General features: G+C 35.5%; 1 protein-coding gene across 1 annotated transcript; it reads right to left on the bottom strand.

The window, feature by feature from the left end:
- Positions 1-11991: 11991 nt before the first annotated feature.
- On the bottom strand, positions 11992-13032 carry LOC124930093 (NAC domain-containing protein 92-like). The gene is made up of 2 exons (XM_047470456.1): positions 12825-13032; positions 11992-12749 (listed from the first exon to the last, which is right to left on the bottom strand). Exons 1-2 carry the CDS (start codon positions 13030-13032, stop codon positions 11992-11994), a joined length of 966 nt encoding a protein of 321 aa, XP_047326412.1.
- Positions 13033-14097: the final 1065 nt, after the last annotated feature.

Here is a 14097-nt window from a genome sequence, read left to right as displayed (position 1 = left end):
TAACAAAGTTTTTGTTCAATCATGATTTCACCATAGGGATCGGTAGACAAGACCCTATTCAAATTTGAGAAAAATGAACACATTTTACTTGTTCAGATCTATGTAGACGATATTATATTTGGTTCAACGAATCCAAAACATTGTGATAAATTTTCTAAAATGATGACTGACAAGTTCAAAATGAGCATGATGGGAGAATTGAGTTTCTTCTTAGGTCTTCAGGTTCGGCAGATCGAAGGAGGAACATTCATAAATCAATCCAAGTATACAAAAGAGTTATTAAAGAAATTTGGCATGGACAGTTGTTTTGTTGCATCTACCCCAATGAGCTCCTCAATCAATTAGACAAGGACGATGATGGTCAGAGTGTTATATCACAGCCTACCGTAAAATAATCGGCTCACTTCTATACCTGATAGCAAGTCGACTGGACATGCTCTTCACAGTAGGAGTTTGTAGGAGATTCCAGGCTAATCCGAAACTATCTCATTATACTTCTACTAAACGAATATTGAAATATCTTAAAGGAACTAAAATGTGGGACTGTGGTATCAAAATGATTCCAGTTTCAATTTAACAAGTTATTCTGATGCAGATTATGCAGGATGTAAAATAGACCGAAAGAGTATCAGCGGGACATGCCAATTCCTATGTGACCGGCTTGTCTCCTGGTATAGCAAGAAACAGACATCAGTTGCAACTTCAACTGTAGAGGCGGAGTATCTTGCGGTTGGCATTTGTTGTGCTCAACTCCTCTAGATTCAACAGCAACTTAAGGATTTTGGCATCATAGTTGAGGAATCACCGATCTTCTATGACAACACGAGTGTTATTGCTATCACATATAATCTAGTGTTGCATTCAAGAACAAAGCATATTGATATCCGACACCACTTCATTAGAGAACATGTACAACAGAAACATATCCGGTTGGAATATGTTTCCACCGAGCAACAAGTGTCCGACATTTTTACCAAACCACTACAGGAAACTAAGTTTTCTTACTTCAGAACTATTTTGGGTTTTGCTGATAGTAGTCAAGTTATTACTTAGAACACCTGCATGCATTTAGGGAGAAACCCAGGCATAAAGAAGACTAACCTTTGCATTCATGAAAAACCGGGAATGATTTCAGGGAGAAGCCATTGATTCTCAAACTTTATATGTTTTCAGTGATTTATTAATAATCATTCTCAGCCTTCATATGCATAAATTTAAGGGAATAAGGTATTAGACAGATAAAACCAGATGGTTGGTCCCACTTGAAATCGGTAAATCATTCTACTGGAAAGATATGCATAAAACCGAATTACTTAAGTAAATCGGTAAAACCGATCAGTTATTTCTAAATAAATAACTACCTCCCAACAAAATTTCCGGCTATATGCAGAAGCGGTTCTTATTCAGGATTAAATAATCGATCGCACTAAAACTGATATTATGGATAGTCGACTGGTTTACTACATAGAAATTTCGGTAGTCTCATTTCTCTTTCTAAAGGGATTAGCTGGCCAATGCTTAATTAGTATCTGTCTGAACATTTTCCTTATGAAAAGCAAATTGTCATTCCTTAAACAATGTGAAGACCTATGTCTATCACTGTTCAAAGAGAGGGACTGACATTTCACTAAAATATCATATTCTTGTAAATGAAATAGACATTTAGCTTCCTTGAACATCCTAAATCTTACTCTTATTCGCTTAAACAGTTCCCAAGACACTCTAATGGGTCAAACCCTTATCTTTTCTATATAATACCAATAATGTAAGAACCAAACCACTAAACAAACTTCCATTTCAAACAAAAGATGTATCTTACTCTCTCAAACAATACTCTTCTGGTGGACTTCGAATCAGCTTTATCTTGTGAAGACAATGAAGTTCCTTCTATGTTCAGGTCTCTTCAGGCAATCGGTCTAATACCTTTCCTTGAAGACCGGTATTCCATAAATATCGAAGTCATTCTCGAATTTTTCCAAAACGCTCAGGTGATCTGTGAGGATCTTATCCTTACCACTATTCGAGGTAAAAAGTTTGTCTTCAATGAGATAGACCTTGCACGAAGCTGCGAGCTTCCTACTGAAGGGTTCTATGACGTCACATTTTCTTATGAAGTCATAAACGAAATGCGTCATCACTTTTCCAACTATCTAGATCCGGTCAAAACTTCTGGAGCAAAAGCATCCCTCAAGCCTGAATTTCAAATACTAAGTGAGATCCTTGGCAAAAATGTTCTCGATAAGGAATTCACTCAATATTATTCCAAAAGAACCTTAGAAATGATGGTTTCCAACATTGAAGGAAATCCAATGAATTGGTCAAGGATCATCTTCGACAATTTGAAGAAGATGATCTCTTCGGACAAAATGATGACCGGATATGCTCCCCAACTATGCGGTCTATTCTTTGATATCAACATCTTTCTTGGTCAATGGGCTTCTCTCTATCCAACTCAACTCCTCACAAGGGAACACCTACATGCGTACATCGACCGGGTGGAGAAAGTTAGAGTCAGAAAAGATTCAACTTCTGAATCCTCAAACTAGTAGATTTATGATCAAATATCTATTAACTTATTCTAAAAAACCTATCATTTTGCATTATGTATCGGTCATGTAATGTTCTAATCTTCTTAATGAAATATTGACTTTCGTAAAACTTCCAGTTTTAAAAAAAATCAACTTCCTAAATTTCAATGTACTTATCACATAAATCGGGCACACTCTTAGGGAGAATCAACCGCTTATCATAAATCGTTCATTCCAAATTTCGGCTCAAATTCTAAAAGGTCAATAAATGAATAACATAGCATTTCGAATCTAATCAATTAATCTTGACCGGTTAATTACATTAACTTTATCTTGATATTCTCTGCAAAAGTTAAGCTACTTTCCAATGCTTAAAAGTATCCTTTCGAGAAATGTGAAAAGACATATCATAAGGGATAGGTCTCTTCATTCAATGTGATCTTAAATGCTCTTTAACCAAATCCCTATTTAACAAGTAACTAATCCAAGAGCAAACCACAACAAACTTAAATCTTATCTCTCTCTCAACGTTCTAAAGCTCTTCTCCTCAATAATCCATTCCTCAAAAATGAGTGTGTCTTCCGCTCGTACATCCCTTATTGTGGACTTCGATTCTGTCCTAACCATTCTTGATAATGAAGCTAGAGAACTCGTTTTTGAAAATTTGGAGAACTCAGGTCTACGCAAATTTCTTGAAGGATCCCGAGTGATCCTTAAAGAAGAGATTATAGAGTTATTTTATAATGCTGAAATCATAGATGGTTCAATCGTAACCCGGGTGAGAGGTGAACCCATCACGATTGCCGAAGAACTATTCTCTCAGTTCTTTGAATTTTCCTTTGAAGGTTTTACCGATTTCCCTCCATCATCAAACAAAATTCAATCAAGAAATGGCTTTCTTCTTTTCAAATTCAACGACTCCGGTCGAAACTCATGGGGTCAAGTCTAGACTATGCGGTCACATCCAAATTCTTAACGACATAGTCGACAAATCCATTCTGGCCAAGGAATCAACCCACTTCTACACTAGGAAAATTTTCGACATGATGACCGCCATAAGTTACGGTCATTCGATCAACTGGTCTTCGATCATTTTTGATAACCTGAAACAGATGATTTCCCCTCCTCATAGGAGGAACGGTTATGCTCTCCAAATCAGCATCTTTCTTCTTTCCTTTAATCTCAATTTTGGGCCGGAATACCCTATAAGCCAATCCAACATTCTGAGCAAGGAGAAGGCGGAAAGGTGGATGCACATGGTACATAGAAATTAAATTATCTCTTCTATGTACTTATCTTCGGTAATGAAAAGCCGATTATTTTGCTTCACAGTCAGTTTTTGCATCATTAAAATTGATTGTCCTATGTTTGCAATAATAATATTATAACTTAGTCGCATTTATTAAATGTCTCTTCATACCTACTTTAATTCGCCTTTATTAAAAACTGCCACATTAATTACTATTCACATTATTATCAATTTTTTACCGCTAAATATTACTTTTACCGCCGAATCCATTTTTGGAAACGTGGGACCATACGGTTACGTGTGACAGTTCGGTGACTTAACCGTCACATCCATCTTATAAAAAGACACACTTGTAGAAATCTCAAATCACAAATCATCATTCTTTACAAATCTAATCTTATTGTACTCTCTCTATAAATGTTCTCTTCATCTTTAAACTATCACCATGGGAAGGGATAACGCACTTTTTACTCATATTGTCCAGGTTGATTTCGCCTGCATCAAGAACGCTAATTCGATCGAAATACAAGGGATTATGGAGGCTATCAAGGAATCTAGATTGCAGCATTTTCTCGATGGACCGATGATATGCTATCAAGAGGCGGTTCGGGAATTTTTCAATACCGCAAAGATAAAGAAGAAGGTTATACATGCAGAGGTAAACAGGGTAAAATTTTCTATATCTGAAAGTGTGTTTGCTAATGCTCTATAACTTCCGACGGAGGGGAGAGACTTTTCCACCGATCTATTAGAAACTACAACACTCAACCTTCAAATGATTCTCTCGAATACCGGTGAGCCGTTTCAGTTCAATGGAAAGAAGAAATCTTTGGGATTCGAATATCGGATTCTATGTGATATCGTTTCAAAGACGCTTTAGGCAAGAGGAGGAAATTTTGATAGTATTACTCGGTCGAAATTCGACATGATGGGCGGTATTCTGTCAGGCAACCGAATCAACTAAGGAAGCGTCTTATTCAGAATTCTATGTGAAATAGTGTTAGATAAATTCATACCGGTTCTCAAATAAACCTAACTTAAACAAACTTCCTATGCAGGAACGAGGAACCGGACCGGATGAATAAGAAAACCAAATAAAGCAACCGAACCGGTCAAGGAACCAAACCAATCAAGCACACTTGGAACGTGACCGAACAAAGGAAGGTTCGGCCAAAGCTCAAACAGCCGATCAATCCACAAGACCGGAAGAAGTCCGGTCACTTCACTATCAAAAGATATTCGGCCAAGTCAAGTGGCCAACCTAGGCCAAGTCAAGAAGCCGACCTGCACAAGAAGACACTTTGGGTATCTGTTGAGAATGTTACCAAAGAAACAGACTGAATACTTCCATATCCATGCAAGTCTGAGGAAAGACTGTAGGCTGCAGAAAACAGTACTACCGGATCCTTCTACTTCGGGATAAGCCAGAAAGGAAATCTTCAAAGTACAGACAACTGTCCAAGCAGACAGTGCCTATATTGAGTAAAAGACAAACCCAGCAGGTTTGCCTTACAGACCGGCAGGTCTGAAACATGACGCCAGGTCTGAGATTGACCGTCAGGTCTGAGGAGAAGACCGGCAGGTCTGAGACACTGAATCACTGCACCTCTGATTAGCCAATCAGATTCAAGGCAGTGAAATATGACCGTTGGCATATTTCACCTATAAAAGGAGGCAGTTGAAGAAGAGTAAATGTAGTCACCACAGAAACAAAGAGCTGAAAAAGTGAAACATATAGCTGAAGCTAAAAGCATTTACTACAAGTAATAACAGTGTGGTACTCTAAGAAAGCCTAAGTGCTAATTTCTAAGTGTGTGTGCTACAATTTCGGTGTAAATTGTACGAGTGTTATCGAGCAGGAAATAAGTCTCGATCGGATTGTATTTGTATTCCTTAGTGAATATCCTTCTCGCGGTTTCGAGAGGAAGGGGTGACGTAGGAGTTTTATCTCCGAACATCCATAAAATCTGTTTTGTCATTTACTTTCTGTTGGCTTCATTACATAACCGACTAATCTAATAATAGCGCTCAAGACCGAATCTACATTAACCACACCAAGTATCCAGATTGCCGAAACCGACCCACCATCCTTCAAATCTCCATCATCCGAAACCGACTCTGCCTATCATACACGTGTACCGCTTCAACTTGAAAGCAAACCTCTTCCGCGCTTGAACCTAGTTCAAGGGTTTGTGACAGGTTGTGTAGTATTGAAACCCCGGTGTTAATCTCTAACAGGATTAACCACCACCCTACGAGTGAGAACCGCTAACCGGTCCAACCCCCGGTCCACCAGCGGCGACCTAGATCCTAACAAATAGTATCTCCTAAGTCCAAGCGGTGTTTGGGCTATGCTATGCAAATCGGCAAGTTTCTAAGTCATCTTAATATTCCCACCAGTTTAGGTATTCCTCTCTCAAACAGCAAAATGATAAACTCTAGTAATGTTGAGAAATGCTATGTTAGAGCTAGCAAGGGTAAAGAACCCAAGGACAAAGAACCGGTTCCCGAGGTACCTGTGATAACACCGGTTATTGAAGAAACGGTTAGTGAAGACAACGAAACTGGCCCCAAACTTCCCTCTCCAGAAAACCGCACGGCCTCACTAATCAACCTATAGGCTCGTGTCGAGTCTACTACCAGCGCTGTCAATCAATCTAAAACAAAGGAGACTATTTTTCCTGAACAAACCGCTTCTCCTAAGGTAAGTATACCAACTTCATCTCTTATTACTGCTCTTAAGGATACCTCAGTACTATTGGTTACGCTTGCGGTTTTAGAAGCTCAACCGATAGTATCAGATATTATAAACAATGTTGTGATTGGGGTCGATCGGATGGCTGAAACCGATTTGACAAATAATGATGGTGAGACCGGTCGGATTGCTGAAACCGACCAGATCGGTTTTGTAAATGAAGAAGATCGGCTGACCGACAATGATTTGGAGAAAGCCGAGACTAGAGAGCCAACTAAGTCTGACACCGGTAATCCGGAGATCAATGTTCCTCATCTCTCTAATGAAGAAAATCAGGAAAAGGTCCAGAACAAAATCGGGGCTATTCCAAGTCCTCGTGAGGAGGAAATCGACAATCTCTGTTCCTTGTTGGTTATTTGTCCAACTTTTTCGCAACGACTTTAATGTAGGGGGATTGAAGGTGCACCGGAATTTTTGTGATCTTCCTCTTTGGATAGTCTCTAATGTTGACGCATCCCCCCTCATCTTCATCTTCAGAAGATTCATAAGCTTTAGAAGCTTCGTAAGCTTTGGTTTCCTCACCCTCATCATTTCGTTCAACATAGGGTGGTGGACTATCTTCATTGTGCTCAGATGCATCCTCATAGGGATATTCAACCAGGGGACTATTCATTATCAACCCCGCACTCTCTAAAGTGTCCCCAAGTGCCTCCTTTGGAAGATCTTCCCTACTTACACAACCCTCAACATTATTCACTTTCAAGTGTTTCATGAACATTTTAGACTCTGCTAGGTTCAAGAAAATGGCCTCAAAAATAGGTTTAGGATCGATGTTGCATTTCGCGAACTCGTCTGATAGGTAATTCAACTATTCTACCGTATTTTTAAAAGTTTGCAAGACTTTGGATGTTAACATCTATAGATTATAAACAACATACTTTATTGGTCTCAAAAAAAGGAAAGTATAGACAAATGTGAGTCAATTTCTTCTTTCAATATACCTTATCATCGCCTTCAGGTAACTCTAATAAATTTACTACAATATCAGGTTCTTTATCTGTTAGGCGTGCCCTTGTCCTGCCCAGCCCAAAATTGTCTGCACGAGCATCTAACGTAGTAATCTATAACAATGTGGTGTCATCTCAGCAAGAGATGATTGGATAAGACATTTCATAAGGATGACGTACACCATTGACAAAAACACTATCTAGGTAGCAAATCTGAACTAAAGGAATGAGAAACATGTTAGTGAATATTTCATATCTATAAATCATATACAAGAGAGTAATTATTTACCAATAAAAAGGTTAGAGGTCTATCAAAATATGGATATTTATCTTCTTTGCCTTTTTTTTGCCAACTTCTGACACTTTCAACCAATCCTTCTAGTGTGAAGAAGCACCAGTTCAGGTTCTTTATGTTATCAACATCCATTAAGGATTTGATTATTCTAAACCAAAATTAATATAATACATGTGTAAGTATTCACAAATACAGATAGATATATAATAGATTTGAATAAATGTTTACCTGGCTCGTGAATTTTGAACTGGACATAAAAAACCTTAAGACAACAAAGACAACAAAGTCGATTTTGAAATCGTTGTCTGCACTTGTGTTACTTTATCTTGCGTATCATAGAAAGTGTTTCAGGAGCTGAAGTTGATTCTTTCCCTCTCCATCTGACCTTCCAATCCCTTAAGAAATTAAAATACTCAGGGTCATTATTCTTGTTCGCCCCAGCAGACTCAACTATGTTCATTGGCCCTTTAGGGAGGTTTAGCACAGATTATACTAGGTTTTCATCGATAAGGATCTCATCACCGTTGACCAATACCAGAGAACTCTTCTCCAGGTCGAAACATCTAACGACGTGTCTCAAAAAATGACCAGGGCAATTGGAGACACCCAATGTAAGAAGAGAACCAAACCCAATTTCATTCACAACTTCCTTCTATTCTATGCTCAATTTAGGAATCATGTGAAAAAGGCCATGAGGGGACGATCTTTTTAGAAATGTTGCTTTCCTTTTTTTGATGGTTTTGGATTTTGGGAGAGGTGGTGGTAAATCTTCATCGACATGTGTAGCAGTAGCAATATCAGTAGCTTCTACAGCAACAGTAGAAACTGATTCATCAGTCGATGACTTTGTATTCGTCTTCGTCTTCGTATTTCTCTTCCTCTTCCTTTCATATTTATTCATGTAAAACCTCCAATGCATTATTTTTAGTGTCATTGAGAGAACTAAAACCATCATTTTACAAAATAAATGGAATAAACAGGTGTAATATTAATCAAACAACTATAAACACAATATGAATAACCTACTTCTCCGGTTTATCATCAGCGTTGTCGTTGGATACAGGATTGGGGGCGGTTTCAATTATTCTCTTACAAACCGCCAAGACGATCTCTTGGGAGTCAAAAGTATCCACTTGCATGTCGTTGTCTTCGTTCTCTAACATTTTCACAAGAAATCCTTGTAGAATAGAAGAAAGATCTAGGGTTTCAAGGTTCAAAAAAAGATAATCGCTGAGAGATAGAGAGAGAATGTGAACAGTTTCTTATGAAAATGAAGCGTGGGATTAGTAGCGGGAAAAATATGTTTTAATCCTTCATGAAGCGATTTTAAGTTCACAGAAATTATAACATTAACGAAGCTAACTTCACAAGGTTTTGTTTTTAAATTCATAAACCAAACTAGCTTCATAAGGTTCTGTTTTTAAATTCATAAACGAAGCTAGCTTCACAGGTTCTGTTTTTAAATTCATAAACGAATTTAGCTTCTTAGGTTCTGTTTTTAAATTCATAAACGAAGCTAGCTTCACAGGTTCTATTTTTAAATTCATTATTTCTAATTTTTAGTTTTTTTAATTCATATATATTTTTTAATTTATTAATTTATTTAATATAATAAACTAATTAAAATGAAGTATACTTCACTGAAAAGCGTCTTCAAGATTTTTAATATTTTTTAGTTTTTTTGATTAATTTATTAAACACATGAATGAATAAATGTTTTTACATAAAAGTTAAAAGGTCATTAAATGGGTGTGTCGATCGTTCTACAATAACGTCCAGGTATTTAAACTAATTGAAGCGAAGTACGTTTCGCTCGAAAAGCGTCTATTCATTCCACTTTACATAGCGCCTGGAGCGAATGAAGCTTTGCTCGAAATGTGTCTATTCATTCTGTTTTACATGAGGCCTTGGCTAAGGAAGCATCGCTGGAAAAGCGTCTATTCATTCTACTATACATGGCGCCTAGGCGAATGAAGTTTCGCTGGATTCCCTAAGAATAATAAGTAATTGAAGCGAAGTATGCTTCACTGAAAAGAGCCTCTTCGTCGATATAAAAAAATTATAAAACAATATTTTGGTTTTTCAATAAAATTATTAAACATACATGAATAAATGTTTTTACATGACCGTTAAAATGTCATTTCATGAGTGTGTTGGAGGTTTTACATGAACGTCAAGGTTTTAAAAATAATTGAAGCGAATTATGCTTTTCTCTAAAAGCATCTCTTCATTTCGTTCAACAGGGGACCTGAGTGAAGTATGCTTCGCTCCATACCGCTTCTCTATATTCCGTTTTAAATGGCGCCTGGAGCGAAGTGCGGTTCGCTCTAAACCGTTTATCTGCATTCCTTTTGACATAGAGCCTGTGGAAGGAAGGTTCGCTCCATACGTTATCTAGACATTCTGTTAATGCCGTTTGGGGTGAACCCGGAAACAAATGCGGGTTCCGAATTTTCTCTCTTCCTTTCGACACAGATGTCATTTATTAATTTAATAATATTTCTGCATTTTAATTAGTCCACAACAGAAGACACGGCTTCTTTCATGACCATACAAAAAAAAGTTAGAACTTTTATTTTTGTTTGTTTTTCACAAAACAAAACAAAATCTTTCATATTATATTAAATTACCTAATATATAACACTTTAATATACACAAATGTGACATTGTATGTGATATTATTAATATATTTGTTATATAAATTTAATATTTAAAAAATATATATTATCAACTCCATTTGAAATATTTATTTTGGTTTTATTTAAAATAATTTTTGCAGTTTAAATTAAGATTTTAGAAAATAAATGTGATAATTTTTTTTTGAATTGGACTTTTTTTTTTCAAATATCTAATTCGGGTGTCAGATAATATTATATTATATAATTTAATTAAACTCATCTTAATCAATTTATTGACATTTTTTTAGTTCCAACTCAAATTTAGCGGTAAGATTCAAATATTCCATCCAAAATTATTATTAAATCTAATTATAATTGTGTTTTTATATACTCATATGATGCAGATAATAAAAATAACTAGTAAAATATTTAATGTCTTTTATAATGTTAATTTTTTAAACTAATCTCATATAAAATACATTTTTGGATAAAGTTTTTGCTATTTAGATGTTCCTAAATGTATTATTATTAATAAAGGCAATAGTAAAATAACAAACCGCCCTTAGTCCTTACTGTTTAATATTGAGTTAGTTGACTAATTTCTTTAATTGGAAATTAATAATATTAATGTTGCTTATAAAAAAATAAAAATCATTCAAAAACAAGGATTTATTTTTGAAAATCATTAACACTATTTCTGACATTTATAACCCCAAGATAATTATCTAAACTAATATTATTACATTGATAATTGCCTATGTATTAGTCACCTTTGACATTATAAATTAAATGCCAACAATAAATGGATTAGGCAAAGTCAAAAAAATAATTAATATTAATAATAGTATATTACTTTTATTTATAATCAGCTTGCTATTAAAAATATATTCTCATAATTCAATTCAATGTTTGACTAGATGAAAATGTGGAACATAACCATCCCTACATAGGTTAAATGCCAAAAAAAATTATTTAAAATATTTTTTTACTTTAATAAGTCATTACAGCTTGGAGTACCCTACATTACTAATCACTTCAATTTAAGACTTCTTTACTAAAATCAAATTTATTTAATCTTGTAAATATAATTCTTATCACTTAAACTAAAGGATGAATATATATGAAATCAAACTATTTTAGCACAATAATCACATTATTATCATTAAATTAACACAATATAGTTTCTCAATAAAACATAATTTGCCCAATAAAAATAGGAATATAGGCTTAAACCATTTCATTTTCTTTTCTTTTTATTCATTTTGTCGAGACACTCATTGTAACATCTTTATAATCTTCTCATATTACAATCACAAACAAATAATGTTACTATAGTAATCCTCAACCCATTTGATCACATATTTCGTTGCCACCTGTTCAAACCAATCATTAAGTTGTGGATCATGATCTTAATCAGCTTAATCCTCAACTATCCTCGTTTGGACGTTCAATAAGAGGAACATCTTCAACAGCCAATTGTTTCGCACCCTCTTGTATCATTGTATGATGTGTATTTTGATATTGTATATTTAATAAAATAATATGAATAATAGCTGGTCATGATTTTCGATCATCGTCCATCTTTGTTTTGGAGTTGAATCAAGGGTCAAAATACCAAAGACCGTCGGAACCCATTTGCACAGTTGACATCTCCGTGATGTCTTCGTTGCCCATGCATGAAACCTGTTCAGACAAGTTCACAAACTCTGTTTTCATGGTCTGTATCATGTTCGGTCTGTAATAATTCACTGAATTCGTTATAAAGCTTCGATCTTGAATGAAAGCCTGTTCTGGGTATTGTTGGATCGGATTCATCATGGGGTAAGAAGGTGGCGGCTGTGCTGGTACTGGTGAGAAATCAGGATTGATGATGTAATCTTTGATATCTAATTGATTGTTGTTGGAGAAGAAAGGTACGTCAGCAGCGAAATCAGTAGAAGAAGACGACTGATTCCTCAATGATGGAAGAGGACTGGGTGTTCCATCGCCGAAATCGCCGCCAACGGCGGCGATAGTTGAATTCATAATCGGAAACATATCTGAGATGGGTATTTTCTTCCCGCCGGCAGTCTTGTGAAAAACCCTACAAATAACCCATTCGTGACTTTGAACTTCTCCTTCAAGACGATATTCATGCATGACCCAGTTCGATTTCTCTCCTTTAGGAGCCCTACCCATGTAAAAAACCAGAGTTTTCTTCATTCCGATCAAGATTTCCCCCCGGAAAATCTCCCTGTCTTTCCCGGTTGATTTCCAGTATCCTTTCTCCGTAGCTCTGTTCGTTCTTAAACCAATCGGATACTTCTTATCCCTCACGCAGAAAAAGTACCATTCTGTCTCCCCCATTTTCGCCTTCCCTGTAAGAACAGAATTCAATCAAATCAAATCAATGAAACATTTTTTTTTCTCTCAATAATTTTTGAGATACTTACAAGGCAAATCCCATGGCTCGACCTTGTTGAGATCAACTTCTCCGATTGAAATGACCGAGAAATCGCTGTTTAGAGCCTTCTCTGATAAGTAGTGTGTGATGAGTTCTTCATCGGTTGGATGAAATCGAAATCCCGACGGCAAATTCATCATCATCAGCAGCTCTTCTTCCTCCTTTCCTTCAATAGAAGAAGAATCAATATTCTCCATCAGTGATAAACCTCAAATTTCAGAATCAAACAATTAATTCAACAATCTCAAGCAGGAGAAGAATAAGAATAGTGTAGAAATGTGTGAATGCTTTGAGGATTGATCGATTAGAGAGAGAAGAACCAAGAAGAAATGGCTTCACAACAGGCCAGGGACCCTTCTTTTATATCTATGTGTAATGTGTGTGAGAGAGAAAGATGGAGTCGTGGTGCTTAAGAAAGCTCAAAAACTAGTTTTTGGCACTCTTTTTTCATCTTTTGTTGCATTAATTCTGTAATTTATGATGTTTTATTTATTTTAGTTCAAGAATTAAAATTTCTTTACAAATTTACTCAAAATAGGCCTTTAAACTTGGGTTTTATAATCTACAAATTTTGGAACAAAAATATTATATTTAAAAATATGGAATTGTAAAATTGAAGATTGGCTAATTGTGATTTCGTATATCACCTTTTAACTTTAACAATTTTAAATTATTTATTATTAAAATTATACAAAATTAGATTTTGTCTAAAATGTTTTTAAATGTTTTTAATTTATTATTTAGATAACATTTATAAATTTTATAAATAAATAAAATATCTATATTAATAATTAACTACACAATTTTTGCGAATTAAAATTTTTCACTTACTTCAGATTCACGATATCCCCTAGGCCTCCATGAGGTCCTGGGTTCGAGCCCGTCAGGCGGCAAGTTCTGCGTCTGGTTTATTGGTTAAGTATGTTTGCGGGCTATGTACTTAACCCGCGGGGATTAGTCGCACTCCATAAGAGTAGCGGAACCCAGCGTTCTCAAAAAAAAAAAAAGAATAGGTCCAAAATCTAATTTGTAAAAAAAAAATAACTTAACAACTAAAGCATTTTAAAATTAGATTAATTGAATAACCCAAATTCGAGTGCAAAGAAGACTTTAAAACTTTGTAAAATTACTATAATAGATAAATTATTATATTAATAATATATTCAGCCTTCCATTGAACGTTTCGTTTCAGTTAAAGAGAGATAGATAATGCAGTTTCAATTGGGAATTATTAAAAAAAACAATATCCTAGTAGTTTCAAC

This window comes from Impatiens glandulifera, chromosome 3 (genome assembly GCF_907164915.1).
Source record: "Impatiens glandulifera chromosome 3, dImpGla2.1, whole genome shotgun sequence".
NCBI lineage: Eukaryota > Viridiplantae > Streptophyta > Magnoliopsida > Ericales > Balsaminaceae > Impatiens > Impatiens glandulifera.
This window is presented reverse-complemented; position numbering and strand designations above follow the sequence as displayed.